The following is a 25654-nucleotide window of genomic DNA, read 5'->3' on the forward strand; positions in this document are numbered from 1 at the left end:
AAGAAGTGCTTTAAAACCACTGAATTATATATAACACAGTGTCTCCGAACTAAGATTTCCAAACACAAGCTCGAATATTGCATCGCAAGGACTTTAAAAGGAGATTGTGTTTTCTCCATTTTTTTAATACTTTTCACGAGCCTGTAATCCTTGCAGATTGGTCTAAACTGTGAAAAAGGACAAGAGGAATGTCAGAATTAACAAAATCTGCGTCAAATAGCGATTCTGTGACGATGGAATCGTCCGCCGAGGAGGCCACAACTCAGTCAAACGTTATTGCGACCACCAATTCGAGAGAATCGCCGAAGGAAGCGGTGGATGAAAATCCAGGGGACAAAGACGTCGCTCCAAATGGTGGTGTAGGAATTGTCACAGAGCGAAGACGAAGCAAGGCGTCTCGTGCTTGCGACCAGTGTCGTGAAAAGAAGACCAAATGCGATTTTGGCGATGGATCCCATAGTGCAGTGTGTTCTGTATGCAAGAAACTGGGGAAAACATGCACTTTTGCACGGGTTCCCATGAAAAGGGGGCCCGTCAAGGGCTATAATCGTCATTCCGAAGACGCAGATTCAGTAGACGGTGGAAATTGGGGGGCTCGTAAGCGAAGCTGTTCGGAATCGTTTCCTGAAGATTCCGCCAGAGGAAAAATTGACCTGCCGCCCCTCAATCAGTATTTACCATCCTCGTCATCTTCCGGACCCCAGCAAAAAGTGCACGGTATGTTATCAGTTGTTCAACAACAACAACAGCTGCAGCAACAGCAGCAACAGCAACAGCAACAACCACATCGTGTGCATCCACAACAATTCTGGAAGGTACCTTACCACGAATACCAGTATCAACGGCGAGAATCGGTGGATTCTCTGGCGAGCGATGTGTCAAATCGGCGTGGCTCTGACCAATTTGCCTATGCCGCTTCGAATGCGTCCTCCGCATCGCCGTTTTACCCCATGCCACAACCACCACAGCCCGCATATGCTCAACTGTCCAATGCCCCACACATCGAAGCAGATCTTCAATATTCTAAAGCTACTGCACACCTACCAGCATTGCAAAGGACTTCGTCCTCAAAATCAAATTCTTCGCAGTATCCGTACTCGCAATTCAACAACGCACTGCCACAACATTCATCTCAGCAGCCATTCATGTCTAATCTTGCCCAACCACAACAAACTCAGAATAGCGATCATGAGCAGTTTAGAGAGTTCAATCCCGCATTTCATTCGCGTAAAAACAGTAATGCCAGTGAAGCCGTTTCTCCTAGTTCATCTGTCAAAATGGTGCCAGTTAAGATGTCGGCACCCACTTCAAACGTGCCAGAGAAAAGTTTGGGAAATAACTTGAACCGGGAACGCTCAAATAGTGAACACGCTTCATTTCAAAGGGTTCCAGATGGCTACCCCGACGCGGTGGCACACGATAGAACCAATGCCTCTTTGGGCAGGTCAGGGTCTTCGACAAACAAAAGAAGCGGGTCACAGGCTTCAATGGATTCTCACAGCCCAATGGGACGTTCTATTGTTGTCTATGGCAAAATTCCGGACAATCAGCTGGTAGATATCTATTATGAATTCATTCACCCCACTTTCCCAGTGATCCCAATCAACAAACACACCCTGACGAACGAAGTTCTGGTAATAAACACACAGCCTGTTAGTCACATCCATGAACTAAATTGCTACGTTCTACAGTGGTTTCGAAACTCTCTCGAGCTACTGGTGCGAGTAGCATTAAAAAAACCGTCGGGCTCGGCGTACGATTATAGCGATGGTATTGTGGATGTATTTGATTCTCAGACTACGTTTATTGCCGCTCTTAATGAAAGCTTCCAAAAAATAGTGGACATCCATCCGAGGCTCCGCGAAAACGATGGTGTGCTGTCGCAGAAGATCAAGTTCATATATCTCGCAACTTTCACTATTTTGAACTATGTGCTGGCATTTGTTGGATATGACAATTCATTTGTGTTAGGCATGTCAGTCACCATTTTCAATGAACTGAAGCTTTTCCGATATTTGACGTACGATGCAATGGACGTTGTGGAACGACCTGACGGGCAGGATCCCATTGTTGCTTCAGAAGAGAAGGGATATAACGCTCTCTTCAAAAGGCTATATTCAATACTGGTTATTTTCGATTCTTTACAAAGCTGTACTTTTGGAGTTCCTAAACTGATGAGTGTTCCGCTTCCAGATTTGATCTCTGATACGTTTGCGTACAGTGCCGATAAGTGGAGCCTAGAACAAGATAAGTCCAGGGTTGACATTATGCAGCAAAGTTTAAGATTGGGGGATGTTTTATCGCGATTGTCTACGGGCCGCAAAAGCACTTGCATTGGACCAGGAGCGATATGGCCTGACCTACAGATTCAGGACACAACCAATGAAATCTCAACATCGCATTTTGCGCAGCTACTTATAGAATCACACAAGCTCGTGACTCGATGCGTAGATGTTTTACCGGCTTTGAGCGAGCAGCATATCGTGGAACTGTGTTTTGCCATATGTCAGGTTGTCACCACAATGCAGCGGGTGCTTACGGCCATTATGCGGGCCAACCCTACGAACAGCATTGATCCCAATAATAGACCTCCTTCGCAACAAGTGGGTGGTGGTGTCTACGCAAATGAGCACGACAAACCGTCCAACACGACCGAGTCTGACATGTACAAGAAATTACTGGGACTTAACGGCAACGCCAGTACGTCTTTGTCACAAGGAACTGTCTCGCCGTTCGTGGTATCGATGGTTGCTTATGTGTCGAATCTGTTGGAGCTGGTGAAGCAATTGCCAAGCACGCTGATCGCGCTGGTCGTGCGGCGGCTGACATTGCAGTCGGATTCGCAGCGGGTGGTGTTGGAACTATCGAATTGCATGAGCGAGTTGGTCCAGATCACAAGTCTGTTATCTGTGCTGAAACCTTACAAAATGTTCGAACAAACACCGCGTGCTTTTCGCGGTTCGTCGCTTGCCTTGGCACGACGACTGCGCGATAGGTATGAGAATAAGCCAGAAGAAGAAGAGCAGAATCGCCAAGACAAAGATCAAGACCCTGAGACCCTCTCGCTGTCAGATACCATATGGGGACTTTTGTCTACACTCGAATTAGGCTGGCTATAGCCACGTGCATAGCACGTGATAAACAACAAACGTGACAAGCATATGACCTACCACGTGCCTCGGAAGACACCTTTCATCCGAATCACATTTTTTTTTCCGCCAACATAATCTTTAATTTTTTTTTTTATAAATTGTATTATTATTATTATTATTATTATTATTTTTATTATTTTTGACCCTTTTTTTTTTGTGTTTTTGTGTTTTGCTCTGTACGCGTGTACGGTTTTCTCCCTTTGTATCAAAAGGCTCGATCCTCATTCCTTAGGCTGCGAGTATAAATAGATGCGACCCCTCCACCCCCCCAGGAAAATTACAGATCTGATTCAGATCGGAAGAAATCTACACTATTTGAGCGGTAAAAGCACCTAACGAACGGTTCTCTTGGAATTGAAACTAAAATACTGTTAACATTGCAGTGGCAAGAATCACAACGAAAAAAAAATACCGAAAACGGAGCATTTTTGAGAAATCGGTGACAAATACAAATAGAGTACCAATCCTTACTTGCAATAAGAGTTGGGTGTAGCTACAATCATCAGAAGGAACAAACCAGAACAGAAATAAGACCCAAAACTTGCAGATGTTGTCGACCCCTAAAAAACACACGAAAACGCATTCCACGTATGCTTTTGAAAGCAATACCAACAGCGTGGCAGCATCACAAATGCGCAATGCACTCAACAAATTGGCGGATTCCGTCAAAGACGAAGAATCGCGTAACAGAAGTGAAATTGAGCTTGATTCGTTTTTCACGCTGTTCAGACGGTATCTGGTAGAAAAGGCTTCCGGAAACACGCTGGAGTGGGACCGTATCAAGTCACCTAACCCAGAAGAAGTTGTGGAGTACTCTGTGATCCAGCAACAGCCAGAACAGGTGGCCAATCTCAGCAAGCTGGCCGTGCTGAAACTAAACGGTGGTCTGGGTACCTCAATGGGCTGCGTTGGTCCCAAGTCCGTGATTGAGGTGCGTGACGGGAACACGTTTTTGGACCTCTCAGTGCGTCAAATTGAGTATTTGAACAGACAGTACGACAGCGATGTTCCGCTGTTGTTGATGAACTCGTTCAACACAGACTCGGACACCGCGCATCTCATCAAGAAATACACCGGCAACCGTATCCGCATCCGTTCTTTCAACCAATCGCGTTTCCCACGTGTGTTCAAAGACTCGTTGCTGCCAGTGCCATCATCGTATGACGACGATTTGGACGCCTGGTATCCTCCAGGCCACGGTGACTTGTTTGAATCTTTACACGCTTCTGGCGAATTGGACGCTTTAATTGCACAAGGTCGTGACGTTCTGTTTGTCTCTAATGGTGACAATTTGGGTGCCACGGTCGACCTCAAAATTCTTAACCATATGATTGAAACCGGTGCCGAATACATCATGGAGTTGACCGATAAGACGAGAGCCGATGTTAAGGGAGGTACTTTGATATCCTATGACGGCCAAGTACGTCTGTTGGAAGTGGCTCAAGTGCCTAAAGAACATGTTGACGAGTTCAAAAATATCCGTAAGTTCAAAAACTTCAACACCAATAATTTGTGGATCAACTTGAAAGCCGTAAAAAGATTGATTGAATCCAGCAGCCTACAAATGGAAATCATTCCAAATCAGAAAACCATCAAGAGGGGCGGTCACGAAATTAATGTGTTGCAATTGGAAACTGCTTGCGGTGCTGCTATCAGACATTTTGAAGGCGCTCACGGTGTAGTGGTTCCCAGATCTCGTTTCTTGCCCGTCAAGACATGTTCCGATTTGTTCTTGGTGAAATCGGATTTGTTTGAATTGGAGCACGGTGCTTTGCAACTTGACGCTTCCAGATTCGGACCTAACCCGCTAATTAAACTGGGATCGCATTTTAAAAAAGTTTCCGATTTCAATGCACACGTACCTCACATCCCTAAGATTGTTGAATTGGATCACTTGACTATCACGGGTAATGTATTTTTGGGTAAAGGCGTCCATTTGAAAGGAACCGTAATTATTGTTTGTTCTGAGGGTCAAAGAATCGATATTCCTAATGGATCGGTACTGGAAAACGTTGTCATTACGGGTAATTTACAAATCTTGGAGCATTAAATGGCCCACAAATCTGTGTGAGTTATCATCGTTTTCTTTTCACAAAATAGTAGAATTACGGAGTCCTGTTGCCCTCTTGAGACGCAGGTTGAGCATTCCTATTTCGTTAGTCAAGTAAGAAACCAGACATATTTCAAACAATAATCGTAATACATTCATCCACACACCTTCGCTACGCGTAGTGTTTACTAAGGTCTTTGATGTAGTACCATTGAGACCAAGACATTCAACGTCAAATGTCTACTATGTGAAGGAACTTGCCCATCAGAATTGTCATAAAAGATGTTTCTGCCACTTTTGAAAATAAAAAAATCGCTCTAGAAGCGTTTGAAATGTGAGTTGATACAGAAAGGTGAGTGGATGATCCCTTCTGTCACTAATACTTTCAACATATCTGGGTTCTAGAAGAAACACCCAATTGAAGTGGAAAGATGAGTGCGCTCTTCAACCCAATTGCATTATAAATCTCCTCGAAATCGTGAAACCGCTGAATTTCTCTTTTGGATTTCACAACTGCAAGGTCGATTTGAATGACACTGTAATTCAAGATGGACGGTCATCAAGATATCTTCAGAAGTCAAAAGTTACAACTCTCGGCCACGACAAAAATACACAATCTCTCGCTGAAAGTATTAGGAAATAATACAATATAAATCAGACAACAATCTAAGCGCAGTGAGCATCCCTGTAAAGACAGTTATGCTGACAACAACAGTGCCAGTAATTACTAGCGATTTGATTTTTATGAACCAAATCTTTGATTCATTCAGCCACTTAGCAGTACCTCAAACTGTCAAAAAAGCTACACTCATTACTCGAAGTTTTGCAACTACTTCGTTGAGTTGAAGCTGTTGGAACTCCTGGAGGTACTTTCTGGAGGTGAAGCTCGAAGTGACAATTTGAATCGCTTTAGGTATTTCCTGACACTCGTACGACGGGATCTTTAATTAGTTAATCTTAACTTATTATACCTTTAATTGACCTTACCTTAAACGCCATCACCGCAACTCAACGTTGATCCGAGACTTCACAAGGCTCTCTATAGTGCCGCTCGCATCCATCTTTTGACGTAATGGAAATAGACGGCAACACCTTGTTGCTAGTCTTTGTTTTCCTGTTCATTTTATACTCAAATCCGTCCGGTGACGGAGTTACCTCACAATATGAATACAATCAGCTCCAGACGCTGAAGGCCCAATATGAGCAGGAACATATGCAGTTCAGCAATTTATCATCCAACCATAACTTCCGCAATATTACAGGTCTCAAACTTTCTTATGGTGATGTGTTACAGGAACCGAAAATCAATGCCACATATCCGATAGAGGGAAAAGACTACGACCACTGGTTTGCCAATCAAAATTACACGTTGTTACCAGAGTCTGTCGAATATGAGATCAAACACAGCGTTTGGAAAACTGGACACAATGTGTATCCCCCAAATGTGACAAGTACGTTAAGGGGACAGGTCAAAAGATCACACGATGAGGAGTTTGTAGTGGTACCGATGCCTATACCGGAATATTATAAGCCAGCACAGGACTTGCTACAAAATCGGCCTAGTTTCGCAGAGCCATACGACTCGGAACTTGGCGATTACCAGGGCTCCCGCAATATAACTTTCCTTGAGGGCGAAATCGTGGTGGAAATCCTCTCAGCTGACACGATCTCGGGACTTTACGAAAGAGAGACCCGTTTCCAGAATACACAAAGCGATAGATGGCGATTTTTGCATTTGAACATCCATTTTTCGGACTATAGTGAGAACGAAAAGCATGCTATTCGGTCCAAGGCCATTTATGACATACAAAACGGTAGAATTTTAGCGTTTTCAGAAAGTGCTAAATTTCATTCTCTTTTCGCTCTACCGCATTACATGAACTTGAAGAATGAAGATGAAGCGACTTATAACCAGGTAAAGACTTTGGTAGAAGAATACTGGAATGCTACGGATTTCATCAATACTAGATCAATGGCATATTTGCAGAATTCCTACGCAGTTGCGAGCACAAGCTGTGAGTTCCTAGCATTTTTGCAACTCGACCCATGGTCAGACTTTTCGCAAGAACAAATTAGGACGATCGATAAAGAATTGACGTGGCCACTTGGAAGAAGTGCTAATCTCTCATCGCTCCCGCCAGTGAATATTTCATCTGGTTTGATTTATTCTCCCGATTGTGGGGTTCGACTACAAATGAAAAATGTTACTGGGCTCCGCTACGAACTTCAAGTCCGGAAGATGAGGAATCTACTGCTTCTTGGTGCAGTCCTGTTGGCGTCGCAGATATATCTACTTTTGCGTCAAATGCAGCACACGAACACTCCATCTTTAGTCAACAAAATTTCTTACTGGAGTTTCTCGTTGATGAACCTCGTTGACGGTGTCCTAGCCATTATTTTTTTTGTCATGACCAATTCTTTTGCCGCCCTATACCAGCCTCTTATTGTATGTTCGTTCGCGTGCTTGATTTTGGCATCCGTTTTTGAAATGAGATACATGATCTCAGTGTACGCTTCGCAAGTAAACGAGCGGAATGTCAGTATATTTACTTTACTGCGGCGAAACACGGATGGGGATGAGCGACCAACCCCGACAGTTATTCCCGACGAAGCAAGTATCAGCTCATCGCTGTACCGCAGTTATGTTTTTAAAATGCTATTTTCCATGATAGCCATCCTCAGCGTGGCAACCTGGCCGCGCGATTTGCGTGCCCCTGTGGAGTGTCTTGGAATTTTTGTCCTCAGCTCCTACTGGGTTCCGCAAATTGTTCGCAACGCTGTTAAGGGCAACATGCCGCGTAGAACTGAAACTGAGTCACCCACTGGTACCTCTCTGCCGCAACGCCAGTCAAAACCACCGCTTCTATGGACCTTTGTGATTGGTACATCTATCATTCGATTCCTTCCAGTGGCGTACGTGTACAGCGTACCTCCAAACATCTTCTATCATCACCAAGATCGGAGATTTGTAGCCGTTGTCGCTGCTTGGCTTTTCATCCAGATTGCTTTATTATATTCTCAGGACGTTTTTGGAGGGCGTTGGTTCTTGCCGAACTACACCATTCCGGATGGTTACAAATACCACAAGGCGATTTCATCTGGAGAGCTACTAGAGCATGGGAGTTCGGAAAATCATACCATAGACTGCGCCATCTGTATGAACGATGTTGCAGTCTACGTCGAAGACATAGCAGAAACGCACAAGGTCGATCAGCAGAGCTATATGGTAACACCCTGTGGGCACATTTTCCACACCAACTGTTTGGAAAATTGGATGAGTTACAAGCTACAATGTCCCGTCTGTAGAGCACCTTTACCACCGCTCTGAAGTATAATCCTTTCGGGGCTTTCATTTTAGGGCTAGGTCATCTGGTCCCATTAATCATATGACGTCGAAAGTCTCAAAATTCATGAAATTTATCACTATGCGATGGATTCGAGGAAGAACAACTTCGGGTTTGTCTCTACAATTGGCAACATGAAACCAACTTCGAGGTAAGTTTGATTGGATTTGAATTTCTGCGATTTATGCAGAAACTTTTTACACAAGAAACTGACCAGTTTTCATTATTTTCTGAACAGTATCAGAGCATGTCTTTTCGATATGGATGGACTCTTGATCAACACCGAAGATCTATACACTGTGGTAACAAATGAAGTTTTGGCAGAGTTTGGTAAGGGGCCCTTGACGTGGGATGTGAAGATTCAGCTCCAGGGCCTTCCTGGACCTCAGGCTGCAACCAAAGTCTTAAACCACTATCAACTACCTTTGACTTTAGCAGAGCTCGATGAAAAAACCATCGAGTTGCAGCTTAAGAAGTGGCCAACCTGTTCCTTTCTGCCTGGAGCACTGGAATTGATCAGGTATCTGCATTCCAAAGGAGTGCCCATCGCCTTATGTACGTCATCGGCGAAACACAAGTATGAAGGGAAAACTGGTCACTTGAAGCAAGGTTTCGAGCTATTCGACGTTATCATTACTGGTGATGACCCTCGTATCCCACCGGGAAGGGGCAAACCTTTTCCTGATATCTGGCAGATCGGGCTCGCTGAAATAAACGAGAAGACTGGATCCAACATCCGTCCCGAAGAATGTATCATATTCGAAGATGGCTTACCAGGAGTTGCTTCAGCCAAGGCTGCAGGAGCGTATGTTGTGTGGGTGCCTCATCCGGATGCTCTAGAAGTTTTGGGAGACACCGAGGCTGTGATTAGCGGCAAGGGTGAGGTCTTGAACTCTCTAGCCCAATTAGACAAGGCTAAATTTGGATTATAAAAGGTGACGCAATGCTACCAGGAGTAGTATTGATTAGACGATTAGTGAACCGGATTTTTCTGTGCGTGTGTGTCTACTTTACATAACTCTCACATTGTCGGCTCATAGTGGAGAATGTTTAAATAGGTACGAAATACTCTCACCGTTATGCAAACGACGAATACTTTCCGCTAAAACGGCGCTAACGTCTATGACGGCCAATTTGGGGCACAACTTCATCTTTTCCTCGAATGGCACTGTACTTGTACACACGACTTTGTCCAGCTTCGAGTTGTTGATGTTCTGAATGGCTTTTCCTGAGAGCACACCATGTGTGACGATGGCAATAACAGATTTCGCACGGTTTTCGAGTAAAACTTCAGCAGCCTTGGCTAAAGTACCGCATGTGTCGGCCATGTCATCTACAATGATGCAAATTTTATCGGTTACATCTCCCACCAGAACCATTTTTGAGATTTCATTAGCCCTTGCTCTTTCCTTGTGAATTAATGCAAAATTCAAGTCTAATCTATCAGCCAACGCTGCTGCCCTTTTGGCACCACCGGCATCTGGGGAGATGATTATCGCTTCACTGAAATTTATGTTTTCACGGATGTAACGGACAACGCTAGGTTCAGCGTAGAGATTATCTACTGGCACGTCGAAAAACCCTTGAATTTGAGAAGCATGGAGATCCATGGTCACTACATGATCGCAGCCAGCTGTGGTCAACATATCAGCCATGAGCTTGGCCGTGATAGGCGCACGGCTTTTGTCTTTTCTATCCTGTCTAGCATATGGGAAGTTTGGCAGCACAGATGTGATCCTTCTAGCAGAAGCCGTTTTGCAGGCATTGATCATGACTAAAAGTTCGAGAACACGATCATTAACAACCCCAGCCCCGATCTGCGTGATGATAAATATGTCCTGGTCTCTCACGGACTCTTGAATAGAGAAGGAAACTTCCCCAGTAGGATCTCTTATTAGCTTGGTATCCGTGAGTTTGAGACCTAGTCTTTTAGCCACAAGCTCCGCAAGACCACGGTGCACATCCGGTGCCAATAGCTTAATAGAGTTGGTAGCCATATTTATCAAAAGCGTTCTCACCTACCAGTGGCCTGTATGGTATGATATCGGGCTCAAAAGAATCCCAAAAAAAAGGTGTCCAAGTCAAATTTCAAGGCTTTAACCTCAAGTCTTTATCCATTAAATTCCACAGTAAAAAACGTTGAACCAAAGGTCACTTGAAAGTTTATTTCACTTTATCTTTAGTTTGATAACCAACCTGCGAAGCGGTGAGATACGATGCTTACTGGAGTGAATATTGAAAATTTTCCAAACTGTGTAATGTCAGTTTGTGGCAAAGTGATCTAATCAGTCATCACGTGCGCATGATTGTCAGTTTGGAGAAAAGTGATTCGATGGAGTGTCCGTGGGATGAAACAGCAAAGAGATCAAGGTGACAGCGATCTAGGACGTCTGGATGGTGGACGACAAACAATTTCAATGCCAGGAGATGGACCATTGACACTTTCATCGAAGTATTGGGGGCTTTTCGATTGTCTCGATCTGCTTTTCTTTAAACTCCTGAACTTGTCAAGTTATAGCTCCATGAATCCGTTGTAATTTTGACGACTGATTATCACCCCACTCTCACTTGCGCTTCTTCGATGAAGATTTTTTGGGTTTCACGACTAGAGTTCCTTGCCTAACATCTTCATCAGCATTTTTCAATTTTTCGTTAGATTCCAAAAAAAACATCAGGTCTCGCACCTGTTCTTGCAGTTCTTGTTTTTCAGCAGTGTTTTGTTCTAATTGACGCTGCAGATCGCCTTCTTTCTCGGCAAGATGATCCAGATTGGCCTGTAGCGCTTCTGAAAGTGACTTCTCTTCTTGAACCTCTTTTCGCAGCTGGGCTACCCGCTGCTCGGACTTGAAGCGTGATTGTGATGCGCTTAATTTCATGTCTTGTATTTGCTGTTGTAGGTCCCGCAGTCGGTAAACGTCGTCTTCTTGTTCTGCTTTTTCCATCTTTGTCTCGGCGGTCAACATTTGCAATTTTTTCTCGTAGTAGTCGCGCTGTGACTCCAGTTGTGACAGTAGTACTTGCACATACTCTAGATGGTATTGTTTATCGCGTTTTCCGCCTGCGATTTGGGACGACGAGGAACCTACTTCAACTAATTTCCCATCAACTTCATTCTGAACTAATCTGTGCACGTAGTTGTCCCCTGCGTAGTCCCACACTCGCTGCGTGGCCATCTCCATTGCGAAGAAGTGCCCAGTATCCGTGAAATGCTGCACAGCATGCTTATAGTTGTAACGCCCGCATCCTATATTCCCGCAAATGATACAAATCCACAAGTTTTCGTTGGACCCACAAGAGCTGCAACGAGCTGATCCACGTACAAGCGACTTTTTGCTTACCTTGAGCTCTGAATATCGGCACACAGGACATCGACTATCTTTCCAGCTGTTCAAGCACTGGCAGTGGAAGGTGTGTTGACACGGTATAGTGGCTAAGCCGGTAACCTCTGAGTCTAGTCGTTCCAAACATACAGGACATGTCGGCAGTTCTACGTCTACCTTTTGGTAATCCAGTACCGTGAAAGGATCCATCATGGGAAAAGCAGAAGTTTTGGTTTGCGCTGATGGGAATAGCCCATGCCGGAACGTGATTTCACGGATTTGGGCGACGTGGCAGGTACTTGGGTCTATAGCATTGAATTTTTTACCGTCAAACTCCTTTATGAATTCTTGCGCGCACTCTGGGTCACGAAATTTGATGAGGACCAAAAACTCCGCGCTGCTGCGAATAATGCGGATATGAGACGCTTGATCTAGTACCGTATCGCCTAAGAACGAAAAAAGTGTTTCACGAGCCGTAAGATAGCTTGGTACAAATAAAATTGCCACTGTTGTGTCCCCTCCGGCCACTGTTGTCAATTTCGGGTCACTTGGCATATTATTAGCGTTTCCCCTCAAGTCTTGCCCCGTTCTAAATAGATGAACTATTCCTGAGCCTTCGAAGTTGGCCTCTAAAAAACCTATTGAATTTTCTTCGTCCATTTGCAAGTATTCTATTCTCAAGGTACCAAATCTCCAGTCTTTATTGTTACTGATGGTAGTTTCTCTGCTTCGTTTCTTGGCTAAATCTTTAGGGTTTTGACCGGTCCAAAATCGGTGCGCTTCTACTATTTGATATTCGTCCTCAAGCTCTAAAACTATGTGGTACGATGTAGCCATTGAGATCGCTATTTGAACCTTGCGAACAGGGGTTGCCGATCTTGGTGTCAGTTTTCAAGTTGAAGATGGCTGATTTTTGATAATTTGATATTAATATGAAAGTTGATGTCAGTGAACAGAGAAACTGGAGGAAAACCCCGGAGTATTGATAAACAGACGATAGAGATGTATTGCTGAAGTTGTTGGTATCTGGCCGTGATGGTTTGACAAAGTAGATATTGGTATCTTCTTTGTGAATGTCTTGAAGTCAGATTTGGTCAACAACTCGCAGCGTCAGTGAAATCTATAGTGCATGGATATTGAATGTGGGTCGTGAGCTGTGGTGAGAAAATGCTCATTCAGAATCCGCGATTGTTAAGATTTCGGGATTTAGTTAAAGGTCAACGGCTGCTCTTGTGTTGGGATTCATGACTCCCCCATCTTCTTTAGAACTTAAAATAACCAACCCCGCGACAGAATCGTCTTCAGTTGCGGCCTGTGAACAGGAGAAGGGGAGAGACAGTAACGTAATTTAAGTGGCGTCTGAAACGAAACTTCAGATGACACTTGGCAGAAATAACTGCCGAGTTATTGATTTTTGAAGCCATATTTAAGATTGTGATCTGTCTTTTGTGCTGCGTGCATTGCCCTATCCTGATGCAACACGGTATCCAGGACACACTGGAACACATTTACACTGTATAAAGCAATCCTATATAATCTACCGATATTAAAAGACGTGGAACCGTTTTCAAGCCGCTTTAACCGTCCAGTATCCGTTTCGGCTTTCATCCAATAGCATCTTGTCTTCCGACTGCTACCGCTTTTTCAACCCAGGGTGTCTAGCCTCCTACCCGTTTTGATCCGTTTTCTAATGCCAAGGTATCCGTTTCTACCTGTTTACAATTATACGGTCTCATCCGAATGCTACTGTTTTCCTCATTCTTTTTGCTAGCCGCCTACCCGTTTTGATCCGAACTTTTCTGATTAGCTCATCTCAATCACGTGCCTCGATTGTTTGGCTCGCTTTGTCTTTTGCCGTGTCTCATTTTCCGGCTTCTTTGAACTTACCTCATCGCCCATAAGATTTTGATGACATTATTAACAAAGAGCCACACTGAAAAATATCCACTGACACCATAGTCAAGTCAGTGAAGCTCGACGTGGGAAACTCAAGAGACAAGAAGAAGAGCACTACAGGAACAGCAACAAGAGGCATTAGAGCCGTACAACTCTGCTGGTTTGTTCATGGTAAGCTGTGGCCAAAAATGGCCAAAAATCGGAACTCTAAATGATGACTGATGATAGACCGGGTGTGGATAAGAATGGAATGAGAATGGATGGGAGTAGAACCTGAGTGAAATGAGATCCGTACACTTATAAGAACCGACCAGAAACGGAGCTCGAGAAGATTCAACCCGCCATTGTTCACTTTGTTGTGGCCAAGTGACACTTTTTTTCGCTGACACCACTACAGTCATATTAGCAAGATGGCAGATCTGGCTAAACAGAATGTGGAAGAACCTATTACGGAAAGTCTGCTTCTGACCTCATCACAAGGATCAGAAGACCTAGAGCTTCTGGTGAACAAGAATAATGTGCGTGAAAACCTGAATCGGTCGCTGACACCCCGTCACATCAATATGATTTCCATCGGTGGTGTCATCGGAACAGGTTTGTATCTGGGTACCGGGAAAATGCTGGCCAACGGCGGCCCTGCATCGCTACTGATCAACTACTCGGTCATGGGACTGGTGGTGTATTTGACGATGTTGGCACTGGGCGAAATGTCCACTTTTATGCCGGTTTCCGGTTCGTTCTGCACTTTTGCCAAAAAATTTGGGTCCACGTCATTCGCCTTCACACTCATGGTCAACTATTGGTTCAACGACGCCGTTTCTGTGGGTACCGACCTGACCGCACTACAGTTGGTTTTGGACTACTGGAAGAGCTCTCACTCGCATTTCCCATATTGGGCCGCATCACTTATTTGCTGGGCGTTTCTGCTCTTGCTCAACGTTGTGCATGTCCGTGTGTATGGCGAAGCCGAATACTGGCTCGCACTGTTAAAAGTGATTGCGATCTTGATGTTCTTCATCATTTCGATTGTCGTCAACGCAGGTCGTAACCCAGAGAGCTCTTACATCGGGTTCAAAAACTGGACCGTGGGCGCGGCTCCGTTCGTGAACGGCTTCAAAGGTTTCGCCTCGCTCTTCGTTTCTTCGAGTTACGCATACGGTGGTACCGAAAGTATAACGCTCACGGCGGGAGAAACTAAGAACCCTATCAGAAACACTCCAAGAACCATCAAGACCGTTTTCTGGCGTATCATTATATTCTACGTGTTCACGGCTTTTTTCATCGGCATGAACGTTCCTTACAACTACCCGAACTTGAGCGAAAAATCCATCATCACCTCGCCCTTCACTATTGTCTTCCAAATGGTAGGCTCTCGCGCTGCTGGATCTTTCATGAACGCAGTCATTTTGACCAGTGTCGTCAGTGCCGGCAACCACGCACTTTTTGCCGGTAGCAGAGTTCTATACAACATAGGATTAGAAGGCTACTTATTCCCCAAGCTCATTACAAAAACTAATCGTTACCAGATGCCATACGTCTCCGTTATTATCACCTGGTTTATCGGTGGATTGTGCTTTGCCTCCAGTTTTGTCGGCGCGGGAACGCTGTGGACCTGGCTTCAAAACATCATCGGTGTCTCCAATCAAATCGCCTGGTTGTGCATAAGCATTGTCTCCATCAGATTCAGACGTGGATTGGAGAAGCAGGGCAAAACCCACGAACTAAATTTTGTTAACTGGACTTATCCTGTTGGTCCATATTTCCTAGTGGTATTTGTCACTTTCATCATCTTAATTCAAGGTTGGTCCGCGTTCGCCCCATGGAACACCTCTGATTTCTTCTCTTACTACCTCGAGCTCTTCGTCTTTTTCGGTCTATGGGCGGGATGGTGGCTCTATAAGCGTGATTCGTTTGTGAGAAGCGAAGACATGGACTTTGTTACCGACAAATACGTCCCATCTGAAGAAGAAAACTTCCTCAATGAACAATTAAAGAGTCAAAGGGGCTGGAAAAAGATCAGAACTTTCGTCACCGATTTTGTCTTTTAGTTACCCACTTCCTTCTTCAATTACATTTACTTATTTACCTTTAATAACTAGATCTATACAGGAAACGTATCTAGTTTTAATTTGAAACCTTACTGAGTACTTCTGAGTCGCTTCAATAATCTTGAGTATAGCCCTTGCCATCATCAGTTCGGTCCAGTTCCCTTTTTCTAGTTTACAGTCTCCTGCCTGTTCACCTTATATTCGATAATTACTTCATTTCGCTACGCTGCAGTTGTTAAAGTCCTACATCCACACAGGGCGACATGTCCCATCAGCAATCAGAACTTTTCCAAAAGGTTAGGCCAGCGTGTATAGAGCTATCGAGAGAAGCTTTCCTGCCAGCGAGTTCTTTCAATCCTCAGTCTTTAACATTACTCAATGCTCTGCGATCCGTAGAACAAGAACTTGAGATACTTGAGGAAACCCAAAGCAACCTGGCACCAGCATTTGCAGACTATGTGTTCGTTCCCATAGCGCACCTGTTGCAGCACCAGGGTCTTGGTACAAGCCAAACAGAAATGGTTTTACTCATCATGGGCCATTTATTATCGTTGTCGTGGTCATCGGTTGGTGCATTTCCACTAGCGTTAGCACAACAGCTCTTCCCGCTGCTCAATTTTTTGATAAGTAACGACAAGGAAAACAAGGAATTGTTAGCCAAGTCCGCGGAATTTCAGTCAGCCGGTTGTATTGCGCTGAATAAGCTGTTTAAAGCGTTGGCGGTACAGAAATCTAGTGACTTCTACAACTACTTCAGTGATCCCAAGTCTCTTCCTTCTCTGGGACACTCAGTGATAATTTTACTGGATATTTTGCGAGACAATGACGAAAACGCGAATCTACAACTTCAGGCTATCGAAGCTCTACGGACATTATATGTGGAGTTGCTACACGATGGTGAAGTCATCTCATTCATTTTGCCGGGAAACGTTTCTACATTTTCAAAATTGCTCTTGAAGCCAGGATTAACCGTCAAGGCCAGTGTGGTGTGCTCTACAATGGGACTTTTCGGCGCTCTTTTGTCCTTAGTATATTCTGACACAGGATTGCACATCGCCGATCTTCCTACTCCAGATCTACAACAACGGCTTACAGAAACAAGTCAAAATCCAATAGTCACCAGACAAATTGACGAAAGCTCGTTCGGTAATGTACATTTGCATAGAAACAACAAGTGGTTGAACGCAACGGCAGGCCAGGTGAAAACTGCCCTAGAGGCTGTCCTTCCAAGACTTTTGCAGAGGGAGAGCAATAGCATCAACAAATCTGTCAGAGAATTCTTGGAAACCGTACAACAAAATTGTCATCTATCTCTCAATAATTGCCTTGAGCTCTTTGTTAGCACTTCCTTGGACGCCAGAGTATCGCCATCAGTGCTTTTAGGTCCGCAAGAAAACTCACATACACTCAAACGCATCCTCGAAAACCAAATTTCGGAGTTCCCTAAAGCTATACAGTTTGAGAGCGTGGAGGGCCTCAAGAGGTTTGGTTTGGCAGTATCCGCAATGGAACAGCAGGGTGAGCGTGATTATGATATGATTGACAGAGCCGTGTCACAATTGCAGCTATCTTTCAGTGAGTACCTTGAACAGAAAAACCTGCGGTTCAGCAAAGGAAAAGTCCTGGAGCAAAGTTCACTGGTAATCGTGGGGCAAGAATTGTTTACTCAAACTACCCAGCTTCAACAACTCTTTCCGAAGGTGTCAAAGAGTCTTGAAGTAACACTGTCTAATCTTTTCCAAGCCATAGGTTCTTACTGCGGCAAAAATGAAACAAACCGCTTGGTGATGGGACTATTGGCCAAGAGCTACACAGATGATACACGTGGAAAAGCGGTGGGATTATGGATATCGAGTCTTCTGATCGAAGGCTCACTGAACCAAGCCAACTCGATTGAAGATAGTTTGGATGAGTTTCTTGTACTTGATGATGACAACACTGATGTACCAGAAGCATGTTACATGGTATTACAAAGCAGTCTAGAGATTTTGAACAGCGCTTCACAGAATGGACGCCCGATCACAAATAATGACGAATTGGACGCCATGGTTAGCCTTTATGCTGTCAAGGTAATGAACAGTTCGATGAGGTCTGAGTTTGAAGGGGAGCTGATCGATGTGCTCTTTCCTGTGGTTGATTGCTTGGCCTCATCGTCTCCCGCAATAAGAAACTTCGCTCAGGCAACCACTATGGAAATTGCACAAAGCCATTACGGCGGTTCGGTCCGCGATCTGATTTGGGAAAACATGGATTATTTGATTGATGCTATTTCCACTAGATTGAGCAATTGCATGACTCAAAGAGTCGCTACCTTGCTTATGGTGATCTGTCGAATTGGGGGCTACGAAACGATTAGAAGTTTTAGAGACGTCCTTGAAACCATTTTTAGACTTTTGGACTACTATCATGGATATGAAGATTTGTGCATGGATTTCTTTCAGTTGTTTGGTATTGTTGTCGGTGAGATGGCGAAAACATACCTACAAAAGAAAACGAGCATTCCAAAGCTTATAGCAGGAGAAAAAACCCAAGATGGCTTTAAAAACTGGGGAATGCAGAATATGCAGGATGTTATGCATTTCTTGGATAGTTTTAAAAACTACAAGTCTGCGGACAATCTAACGTTCGAGGAAGACGAGGCCTCGGGCCCCAGCAATTTTGATGGATTTTTCAACTCCAAGTTGAGAGAAGTGGATAGCGATGATGAAGACGATGAAGATGAAGAATCGGAAAACGTGGAGGGGTCTCAGCATCCTGAAAACGAGGATGGTGCTGACAATGACTCCAAACAATGGAGCTCTCCAATCCCGCGTGATTCGTACCGACTACTTTTACAAATTGCAGGATACGGTGACAGACTTTTGACCCACGAATCGCGCCCGTTGAAGGTACAGATTCTGCAATTGGCGTGCCAAATATTCCCCATGCTTGCTACGGAATACGACATGCTTCTCCCGCAAATCGCCAAGTCATGGGACCTAATCGTGCAAAATTCTATGGGTGGAGATTTTGCCCTGGTGAAGCCAGCACTTGAGGGCATAACAGCGATGATCAAATACTCCGGTGATTTTGTCACCAAGAGATTTGTTGATCTATGGGGTGCTTACAAAAAAGGCTCCGTTCTTTTACAGAACATCACTCGAAAACAGTTGAATTCGGGAAATTTAAGCGTGAAAGCACTGAATGGGGCCAAAACACTACCTCCTAACATCACGACAGAAGCGCACAAATCTTTGGCCGAGATGCTGCTCGAAGGAATCAGCAGAACAGAACTATTCATATCAGATGTCCAGCTTAGAGAGATGGTTCACGTCTGTCTGCTAGCTCTACCTGCCGAAGCAGTTTCATCTCGCTCACTTACTCTTGGAGATATGGTGGCATCTTTCCTTGTCTAGATCTGCCTAGTCTGCCACTTCCCTGCATGCCTAATGCTTACCGAAGTGATGCCATAGGTCATGTGCTGTGCATGCATTCAGACAATGCTATGCTGAACAACATTGAAGTTTTTGAAAAATGGGGCGAGAAACGAAAGACTTAGGCTCAAGTCTTCGACCAGTTGCAGCAGTGAGAGCTCTACCACGATTCACGTCGCCGTTTACTTTGGCTTGTCAAAAATTTGGGACCAGCTCGAACCTCGAAGTTTCCATTTATTGGCATCTCTTTTAACTAAATGACTCAAGATGCCTACTACATCACGCCTAATGAAACAGCTCTAGCGGTGGTAGCCACATCCATGAAGAAATCGAGACTGCGATTGGAGGTTTTGATTTGCAATTCTATCATGGGTGGTGTTTTTTTTAGCACTGGTGGTATGCTTTTCACGGCATGTCACTCTATGAATCCTGGCGTCTTCGAACAGAATCCTGGATTATTAGACTTTCTGGGTGGATTGATGTTCCCTATTGGTCTCTTTTACGTTGTGATCAACGGGGCGGACCTGTTCAATTCCAACATATTATTTTTCATGGTCGGAGTGTTGCAAGGAGCCGTGTCAGTATACGATCTGCTGATAAGCTGGGTTTTCAGCTGGCTAGGTAACCTGGGAGGCACTTTATTCGTGATGTATGTTATATGTCACTTGTCAACGGTCACTAGTTCGCCTGATTTCGTGAAATGGACGCACATTTACGTCGCACAGAAGGACTCATTCAATTTCATCAAAACTTTCATAAAGGCCATTGCCGGAAACTTTTATGTCTGTCTGGCCATTTACCTGCAAATGATGGCTAAACCAATCCATGTCAAATTTCTGATGCTGGTGCTCCCGATTTTCAGTTTTGTCGGGATGGGGTTCACACATGTTGTTGCAGATATGTTCATGCTTACCATCGGCATGATAAATGGCGCCGACTTACCAGTCTCCCGGTTTATCTGGAAGCATATGGTTGCTGCGACTTTGGGAAATATTGTGGGAGGCGGTGCTTTTGCTGCCATTGTACCATTCTATATGCATCTTGTTAGTGTGGAAAATGACCGCAAGCGCCTGTCTTTGCCGGAGCAAGAGGTCAGAGACGAACAACCTGAGCTTAACGTCGATTCCAGAGTGGTTAGGATGCCCACGAAACTAGCCGAAGAAGTTGATGAGGAGGCAGAGGAGGGCGAACAAGATGCAGAAGGAGGCAACAGCCCCGAAAAAAATGCATTCGAATGCATCAGCAGTGACTCCTCGATAGTCGATACAAACGGTGCCAGCAAACGTCCCGTTGAATACAGGCCTGATATGAGAACTTCAAATTCAAATTTTTCAATGCGGCAGGGTTCAGCCTTGAGGAAGATAAGCACGGATAGATCCATGGCAAGCGTGCGATCAAATGCTTCAGTCCCACAGAGAACGCCGGCTGGCGTATTCCCTGTCAAGGGGATGGCTCTCCCACGCCCATCAGTGTCCCAGAAAACATCCTTTCAGGACCGAAGCGTGAACAGGATGTGGTCCAATCGTCCTTCTCATTCTACCAGCAATGGTTCCAATATTTTACGAAAATTAAGGACCTCCAAATCAGACCAGAATGCTCCTTCTGGGCAGCAGGGTTCGAGCTTGCGGCACACGCTCACAACTTACTCACTCAGCCATATCCAGCCAGACACAAACGTAGAGACGCCAGAGAACGTCATGGAAACCAAGATGGGTGCTAGATTAGAAAGAGCTATCACAAGGTTAGGATCAAGGTTTTCTCGCGATGAAAAAGAAAACACAAGACGTTTACCCATTACCACGCAAGAATTACACCCGGTCATCAGCCGAACACCACAAGATGTTAATAGCTACGTCCAGTCAAACTCCAAGACGCGGAGCGGTTCTCATTCTGTCGACCCCATTACAGGGGTTGCTTCGGATGTGCCGCGTTCTTTCGATAACGAGGACGAAGACAATGATAATGACATGCCTCAAGGCTGCAGATCCAGAAATGTTTCGACCGCTAGTGGACCATCTTTTCCTCGCAGGCCATCATCTGCATATGTGCCAGAAACAACTGCCCCCGGGCGAGCGATATCAAGCAAAACCTCTCTACGCTTTGATCAAAATGCCCGGGATGGGAAAGAGTACCCATAAAGTGCACAAGTAAGCACACAAGACAGCAATACAGCCGTTTCTCATTTCATCTCATCCCCACATACCGTCTTAATATTCCACCCTGAGGAAATAATCTAGTGCATAAAGAAACTATAAAGCGCCAGTATAAGCGCCATTATAAATCACAGGAGACTACTATTTACATTCCAATCAGCTCTTTATGGACATCCCACGATGCAATGCATCGAAACATGCTTGCCATCCCGTCAAGTATCTTTTTGAATTACTTATGCCAGTGATCGGACTTGTTCGTGAAAAATGCTTCGAGCAAACGCGAAAGTTATTGAAACTTGACGCGTCTGGATGATTTTAACGATAAAACAACAGAGATCAACAAGTTTCAACAGCGTCTGACCAATCTACAGCAACTAATCATAGACCTAAAAACAAGTAGCTGGACGCGATGGTAAGGTCTTCAACGAGATTGGAGTTTAACTTCTCAATCATATCGACTATCAAAGATAGTTTCTCCGTGCAAGAATTACTGGACAGATTGTCTCAGCTTCAAGAAGAGCTCTCTGGTCTGAAACAAGAAGAAGTTAATTTGAAGAGCGTTGACAAGTACAGGATAGAACTCATCAACAAAAAGATCCTGAAACACAAAGACCATGGGGTAAGAGCTTATACAGCATGCTGTTTGAGCGATATGCTGCGACTCTACGCTCCTGATGCTCCATACACAGACAAAGAACTCACAGAAATTTTCCAGCTGTTCTTAGAGCAGTTTCGTCTTTTGCAAGATCCTGAGAACGGCTATGTGTCGATGCAAACGTATTTGGTCACTAATTTACTGGAATATAGGTCGATTGTACTCCTGACGGATCTGCCTAATTCATCCCAACTCGTCACAGAACTATTTGAGATTTTCTACTCCTCGAAAAGTGATGGCATTCAAGACAAGCTGTTTGCCATCATAGCCGGAATCTTGGGAGAAGTTATTTTAGAATGTGACACAATGCCTATGCGTGCGCTGAAGCTGGTCTTCAATAAGTTTTTATCTCAGAAACACAAGGAAACCATCAGTGGTCTCAGTGTGAAGAAAGACCCGAGTTTCGAATTCAGTCTTGCAATATGTCAAAACTACTCTAATCGTTTGGGGCGGCACTTTATCAAATTCTATTCGGAAATAATGTATGAAGTTCTGAACGAAAACGATGGTCAGGAAAAGACGAAAGTATCCTCTGAATATAAAACGTTGGTCAAGCTTGGAAAGCTAACTTCTGAACTGTGGAAATACGCTCCTGATCTTGTAGGGTCTGTAACGGGTTTTATCTACCAACTGCTTTGTTCAGACCACGAGCTTTTTCGCGAAGCGGCTACAGGTTGCGTGAGCGAAATGTTGAAAACCTCTTCTCTCATCAATTTCGACGTTGCCCACAACGACGTCTACAAAGTCTGGCTCAGTAAAATGGCCGATATCAGCCCTCAAGTCAGGCAAACTTGGGTATCCAAACTACCTGGCATTTTCGTGGATCGAGCGGATCTTTCCACTGATATTTCAAAGGGACTCGCCAAAGCTCTCATAGACTCCGATCATTACGTGCGCTTGTGTGCAGTGAGAGTCCTTGAAGAGGTTCCGGTAAAAAAGCTCTGGGAATGCTTACCTAACGTCTCGGTCTACACAGGACTTCTACATTTGACGCGGGAGGTACGAGCTGATATAAGGGAAGTTAGCATTGATGTGGTGTCCAAAATCTACGTTGAGTCTATGGAACAAATTTCAAGGACTGAGGAGAACGGAGAGATTTGGGAAATAGTAGAGACAATTCCCTCTGTCTTCTTCGATCTTTACTACATCAACGACCTGGAAATCAACATGAAGATTGACCAAATTCTGTTCGAAAAATTCATACCTTTGGATTCGGACCCCCAAAGTTTGGTCGACAGAGTTGTGAGAATGATGCGAAATTTTGACAAAAAAGCGACTGCATCATTCAATGCCTTCAACAAGCGGCAGGAGCAAATGTCCGTCGTCATTAATAAATTCATAACCTTTTGCGAGAACAGCCATTCAAATGAAGTCTCGTTGGCTAATTCTTCAAAACCTTTACTGGAAAAAACAATAGAAGTAGTGAGCCTCGGATATCCGGCAAGATTTGAAGTTCGTGAAATTTTGGCCGCTTTCAATGAGCTCAATGATCGGAGACTATACCATCTCATCAAGGTTGCTGTTGATGAAATGTCAAATAATAACACGGTTAGGAATGCAGTCAGTGAGCTTTTCAAGAGAATTGAGGATCCTGAGCTTTTCCGAAGGAAAGGCGTCAAAATTGATTCGCGGTTTACCAGAGAAAATTTTGCTTCAGTGATCAGAGTCTTGATTTTTAGATCTGCACCTATCATATTCAACATCTCCACTTTATCAATACTACTGACAGCGTCAGATAACGCCAATGATGAGGAAAACTCTCTGAGACGCCAACTAGTCGACAGCATCTCTGCCATAAAGCCTCGAATTTTTAAAGGCCAGGTGAAGCAATTGATGGAAACAATACTATCACTAGATGCAAATCAGCTGAAAAGGACTTCGCTTCCCTTAAGCGAGGTCATGAAGACCCTTTACAAAGTTAGCAAAAGCATGCCTGAATGCATCATCACTGCAAAGCCTATCTTTTTGGAAAAATTAGAAGAAATGGCCAAAGGGGAAGCCATTCTTGTGGCTAGGTATGCGGTGAAGCTTTTGGGCCTTTCGCAAGATCCGCGTAGCCATTTCTTCAGAATAAAGGAGACTATTTTACCATTGAATCCCGAGTCTCACAGCTTTGCAGCCAATTTGATGGCACTGTCACAAATTTTGAAGCAACAGCCTGAGGTGCTTGAAAGTGATTCGACTGAAATTGTAAGTTTACTTATTAAAGATGTTCTTTTAACTAATCAAGTGGTTGGTGACAAAGAAGGACAGCCGAACTGGATCTCCTTTGATGATATATGTAACGATGATTCTTACCGTTCCCTTGCTTCGAAAATCCTGTCACTCAAATTATTCTGCAATAAGTTACGGGCTCTTGCGCCGGAACTCGAAGGTGATGAAATGGCCCAAGCCTTTACTGCACGAATTTTGAAACTGTTCTTTTACCTGATTGCAAGTGGCGGTGAATTAGTGATGGAAAGTAGCGAGAACTTCCCGACCCCGAACAATTACCAGAATCAATTGAGGTGTACAGCTGGGCTTCAGATCCTCAAATTGGCCAAAGTTCCACAGCCGAGCACTTATATCAAGCCTGACGACATTTCCAGATTGGTGAATCTTGTGGAAGACGAGTCGATAGAAGTCAGAAGTCTCTTTATCGGGAAACTGAAGGATTGCGTAGGGGACGAAACCGTTTCAATCAAGTACCTTCCCCTCATTTTTTTCACAGCGTATGAACCCGATGTAGCTTTGAAAACAAGTACGCGAATGTGGATAAACTCCACATTGAGCAGGGAGAGCTTCAAGAAAGGCACTTTTTTTGAAAGAGCCTTGCCCAGATTCGTTCATTTGATAGCTCACCATCCCGATGTTGCGGAAGGATTGGCAGGAAGTGATGCGATTCTTTTCAATAGTTTAAGCACCGCGGTCGGTTACTTGGTCTATTACTTTCACGCTGTTGCCAACGTTACCAACCTGGCTCTCCTGTATTATTTAGCCGGGAGAATAAAGCAGTACAGAGATCGCGTCGGGGAGAGTTCTGATGATACTACAAACAAGACAGGTGTGCAAAGTGGGGAACGTTCGGAGACTGAACAAGGCATTTATGTGATTTCTGAACTAGCTCAACTAGTGTTAGGGCAACTCAAAGACTATTGTCAATGGACACTCTCCTCATATCCTGGGAAGCTCAATCTACCCTCAGATTTGTTCGAGCCCTTTGATACTATAGAAGATGCTCGTAAAAACATATTCGGCACCTATTTGAACCCTGATACGCTAACTGATCTAAAAAAGACTATCAATATGCAGATTTTGCGTTTGCACAGACGACCAACAATGCAGAGACAGCGCATCGTCCAGAGCACCAAGAGACCGATGCATGAAGAAAGGGGCCAATCCAAGAAGCGCATTAATGTCTCCGCAGGAACTCATATAGAGGAGACCACAGGTGAACTCAGCGAAGATGATAACTACGTTCCTTCTAAAAATCTGCGGCGACCTACAGAGGATATGAGGAAAAGCTCTCGACAGAAACGCACCATCGACTATGCTGATCCCGGCAGTGATAGCGAATAAATATGTCAGTTGCGTTGTTGTACGTTCTAATCTCTCCTGTCTTTTAGGCAGCTTTCATATGCTAA

At 44.4% G+C, this 25654-nt stretch overlaps 10 protein-coding genes across 10 annotated transcripts; 8 read left to right on the forward strand and 2 right to left on the reverse strand.

Moving 5' to 3' along the window:
• Positions 1-188: 188 nt before the first annotated feature.
• RGT1 (LALA0S02e01068g1_1) lies at positions 189-3119 on the forward strand (the record flags this gene model as incomplete). The annotated part of the gene is made up of 1 exon (XM_022773577.1): positions 189-3119. The coding sequence occupies one exon, from the start codon at positions 189-191 to the stop codon at positions 3117-3119; it is 2931 nt and encodes a 976-aa protein (XP_022627089.1).
• Positions 3120-3699: 580 nt separating this feature from the next.
• On the forward strand, positions 3700-5202 carry LALA0_S02e01090g (LALA0S02e01090g1_1; the record flags this gene model as incomplete). The annotated part of the gene is made up of 1 exon (XM_022773578.1): positions 3700-5202. The coding sequence occupies one exon, from the start codon at positions 3700-3702 to the stop codon at positions 5200-5202; it is 1503 nt and encodes a 500-aa protein (XP_022627090.1).
• Positions 5203-6274: 1072 nt separating this feature from the next.
• On the forward strand, positions 6275-8530 carry TUL1 (LALA0S02e01112g1_1; the record flags this gene model as incomplete). Its single annotated transcript, XM_022773579.1, has 1 exon — positions 6275-8530. One exon carries the CDS (start codon positions 6275-6277, stop codon positions 8528-8530), a length of 2256 nt encoding a protein of 751 aa, XP_022627091.1.
• Positions 8531-8806: 276 nt separating this feature from the next.
• Positions 8807-9478, forward strand: LALA0_S02e01134g (LALA0S02e01134g1_1; the record flags this gene model as incomplete). Its single annotated transcript, XM_022773580.1, has 1 exon — positions 8807-9478. The coding sequence occupies one exon, from the start codon at positions 8807-8809 to the stop codon at positions 9476-9478; it is 672 nt and encodes a 223-aa protein (XP_022627092.1).
• Positions 9479-9580: 102 nt separating this feature from the next.
• On the reverse strand, positions 9581-10543 carry PRS3 (LALA0S02e01156g1_1; the record flags this gene model as incomplete). Its single annotated transcript, XM_022773581.1, has 1 exon — positions 9581-10543. The coding sequence occupies one exon, from the start codon at positions 10541-10543 to the stop codon at positions 9581-9583; it is 963 nt and encodes a 320-aa protein (XP_022627093.1).
• Positions 10544-11110: 567 nt separating this feature from the next.
• ETP1 (LALA0S02e01178g1_1) lies at positions 11111-12703 on the reverse strand (the record flags this gene model as incomplete). The annotated part of the gene is made up of 1 exon (XM_022773582.1): positions 11111-12703. One exon carries the CDS (start codon positions 12701-12703, stop codon positions 11111-11113), a length of 1593 nt encoding a protein of 530 aa, XP_022627094.1.
• Positions 12704-14172: 1469 nt separating this feature from the next.
• On the forward strand, positions 14173-15810 carry LALA0_S02e01200g (LALA0S02e01200g1_1; the record flags this gene model as incomplete). The annotated part of the gene is made up of 1 exon (XM_022773583.1): positions 14173-15810. One exon carries the CDS (start codon positions 14173-14175, stop codon positions 15808-15810), a length of 1638 nt encoding a protein of 545 aa, XP_022627095.1.
• Positions 15811-16073: 263 nt separating this feature from the next.
• Positions 16074-19205, forward strand: TTI1 (LALA0S02e01222g1_1; the record flags this gene model as incomplete). Its single annotated transcript, XM_022773584.1, has 1 exon — positions 16074-19205. One exon carries the CDS (start codon positions 16074-16076, stop codon positions 19203-19205), a length of 3132 nt encoding a protein of 1043 aa, XP_022627096.1.
• Positions 19206-19480: 275 nt separating this feature from the next.
• Positions 19481-21361, forward strand: LALA0_S02e01244g (LALA0S02e01244g1_1; the record flags this gene model as incomplete). The annotated part of the gene is made up of 1 exon (XM_022773585.1): positions 19481-21361. The coding sequence occupies one exon, from the start codon at positions 19481-19483 to the stop codon at positions 21359-21361; it is 1881 nt and encodes a 626-aa protein (XP_022627097.1).
• Positions 21362-21785: 424 nt separating this feature from the next.
• PDS5 (LALA0S02e01266g1_1) lies at positions 21786-25589 on the forward strand (the record flags this gene model as incomplete). The annotated part of the gene is made up of 1 exon (XM_022773586.1): positions 21786-25589. The coding sequence occupies one exon, from the start codon at positions 21786-21788 to the stop codon at positions 25587-25589; it is 3804 nt and encodes a 1267-aa protein (XP_022627098.1).
• Positions 25590-25654: the final 65 nt, after the last annotated feature.

Source organism: Lachancea lanzarotensis, scaffold LALA0S02 (genome assembly GCF_000938715.1).
Source record: "Lachancea lanzarotensis genome assembly LALA0, scaffold LALA0S02, whole genome shotgun sequence".
Classification (NCBI taxonomy): domain Eukaryota; kingdom Fungi; phylum Ascomycota; class Saccharomycetes; order Saccharomycetales; family Saccharomycetaceae; genus Lachancea; species Lachancea lanzarotensis.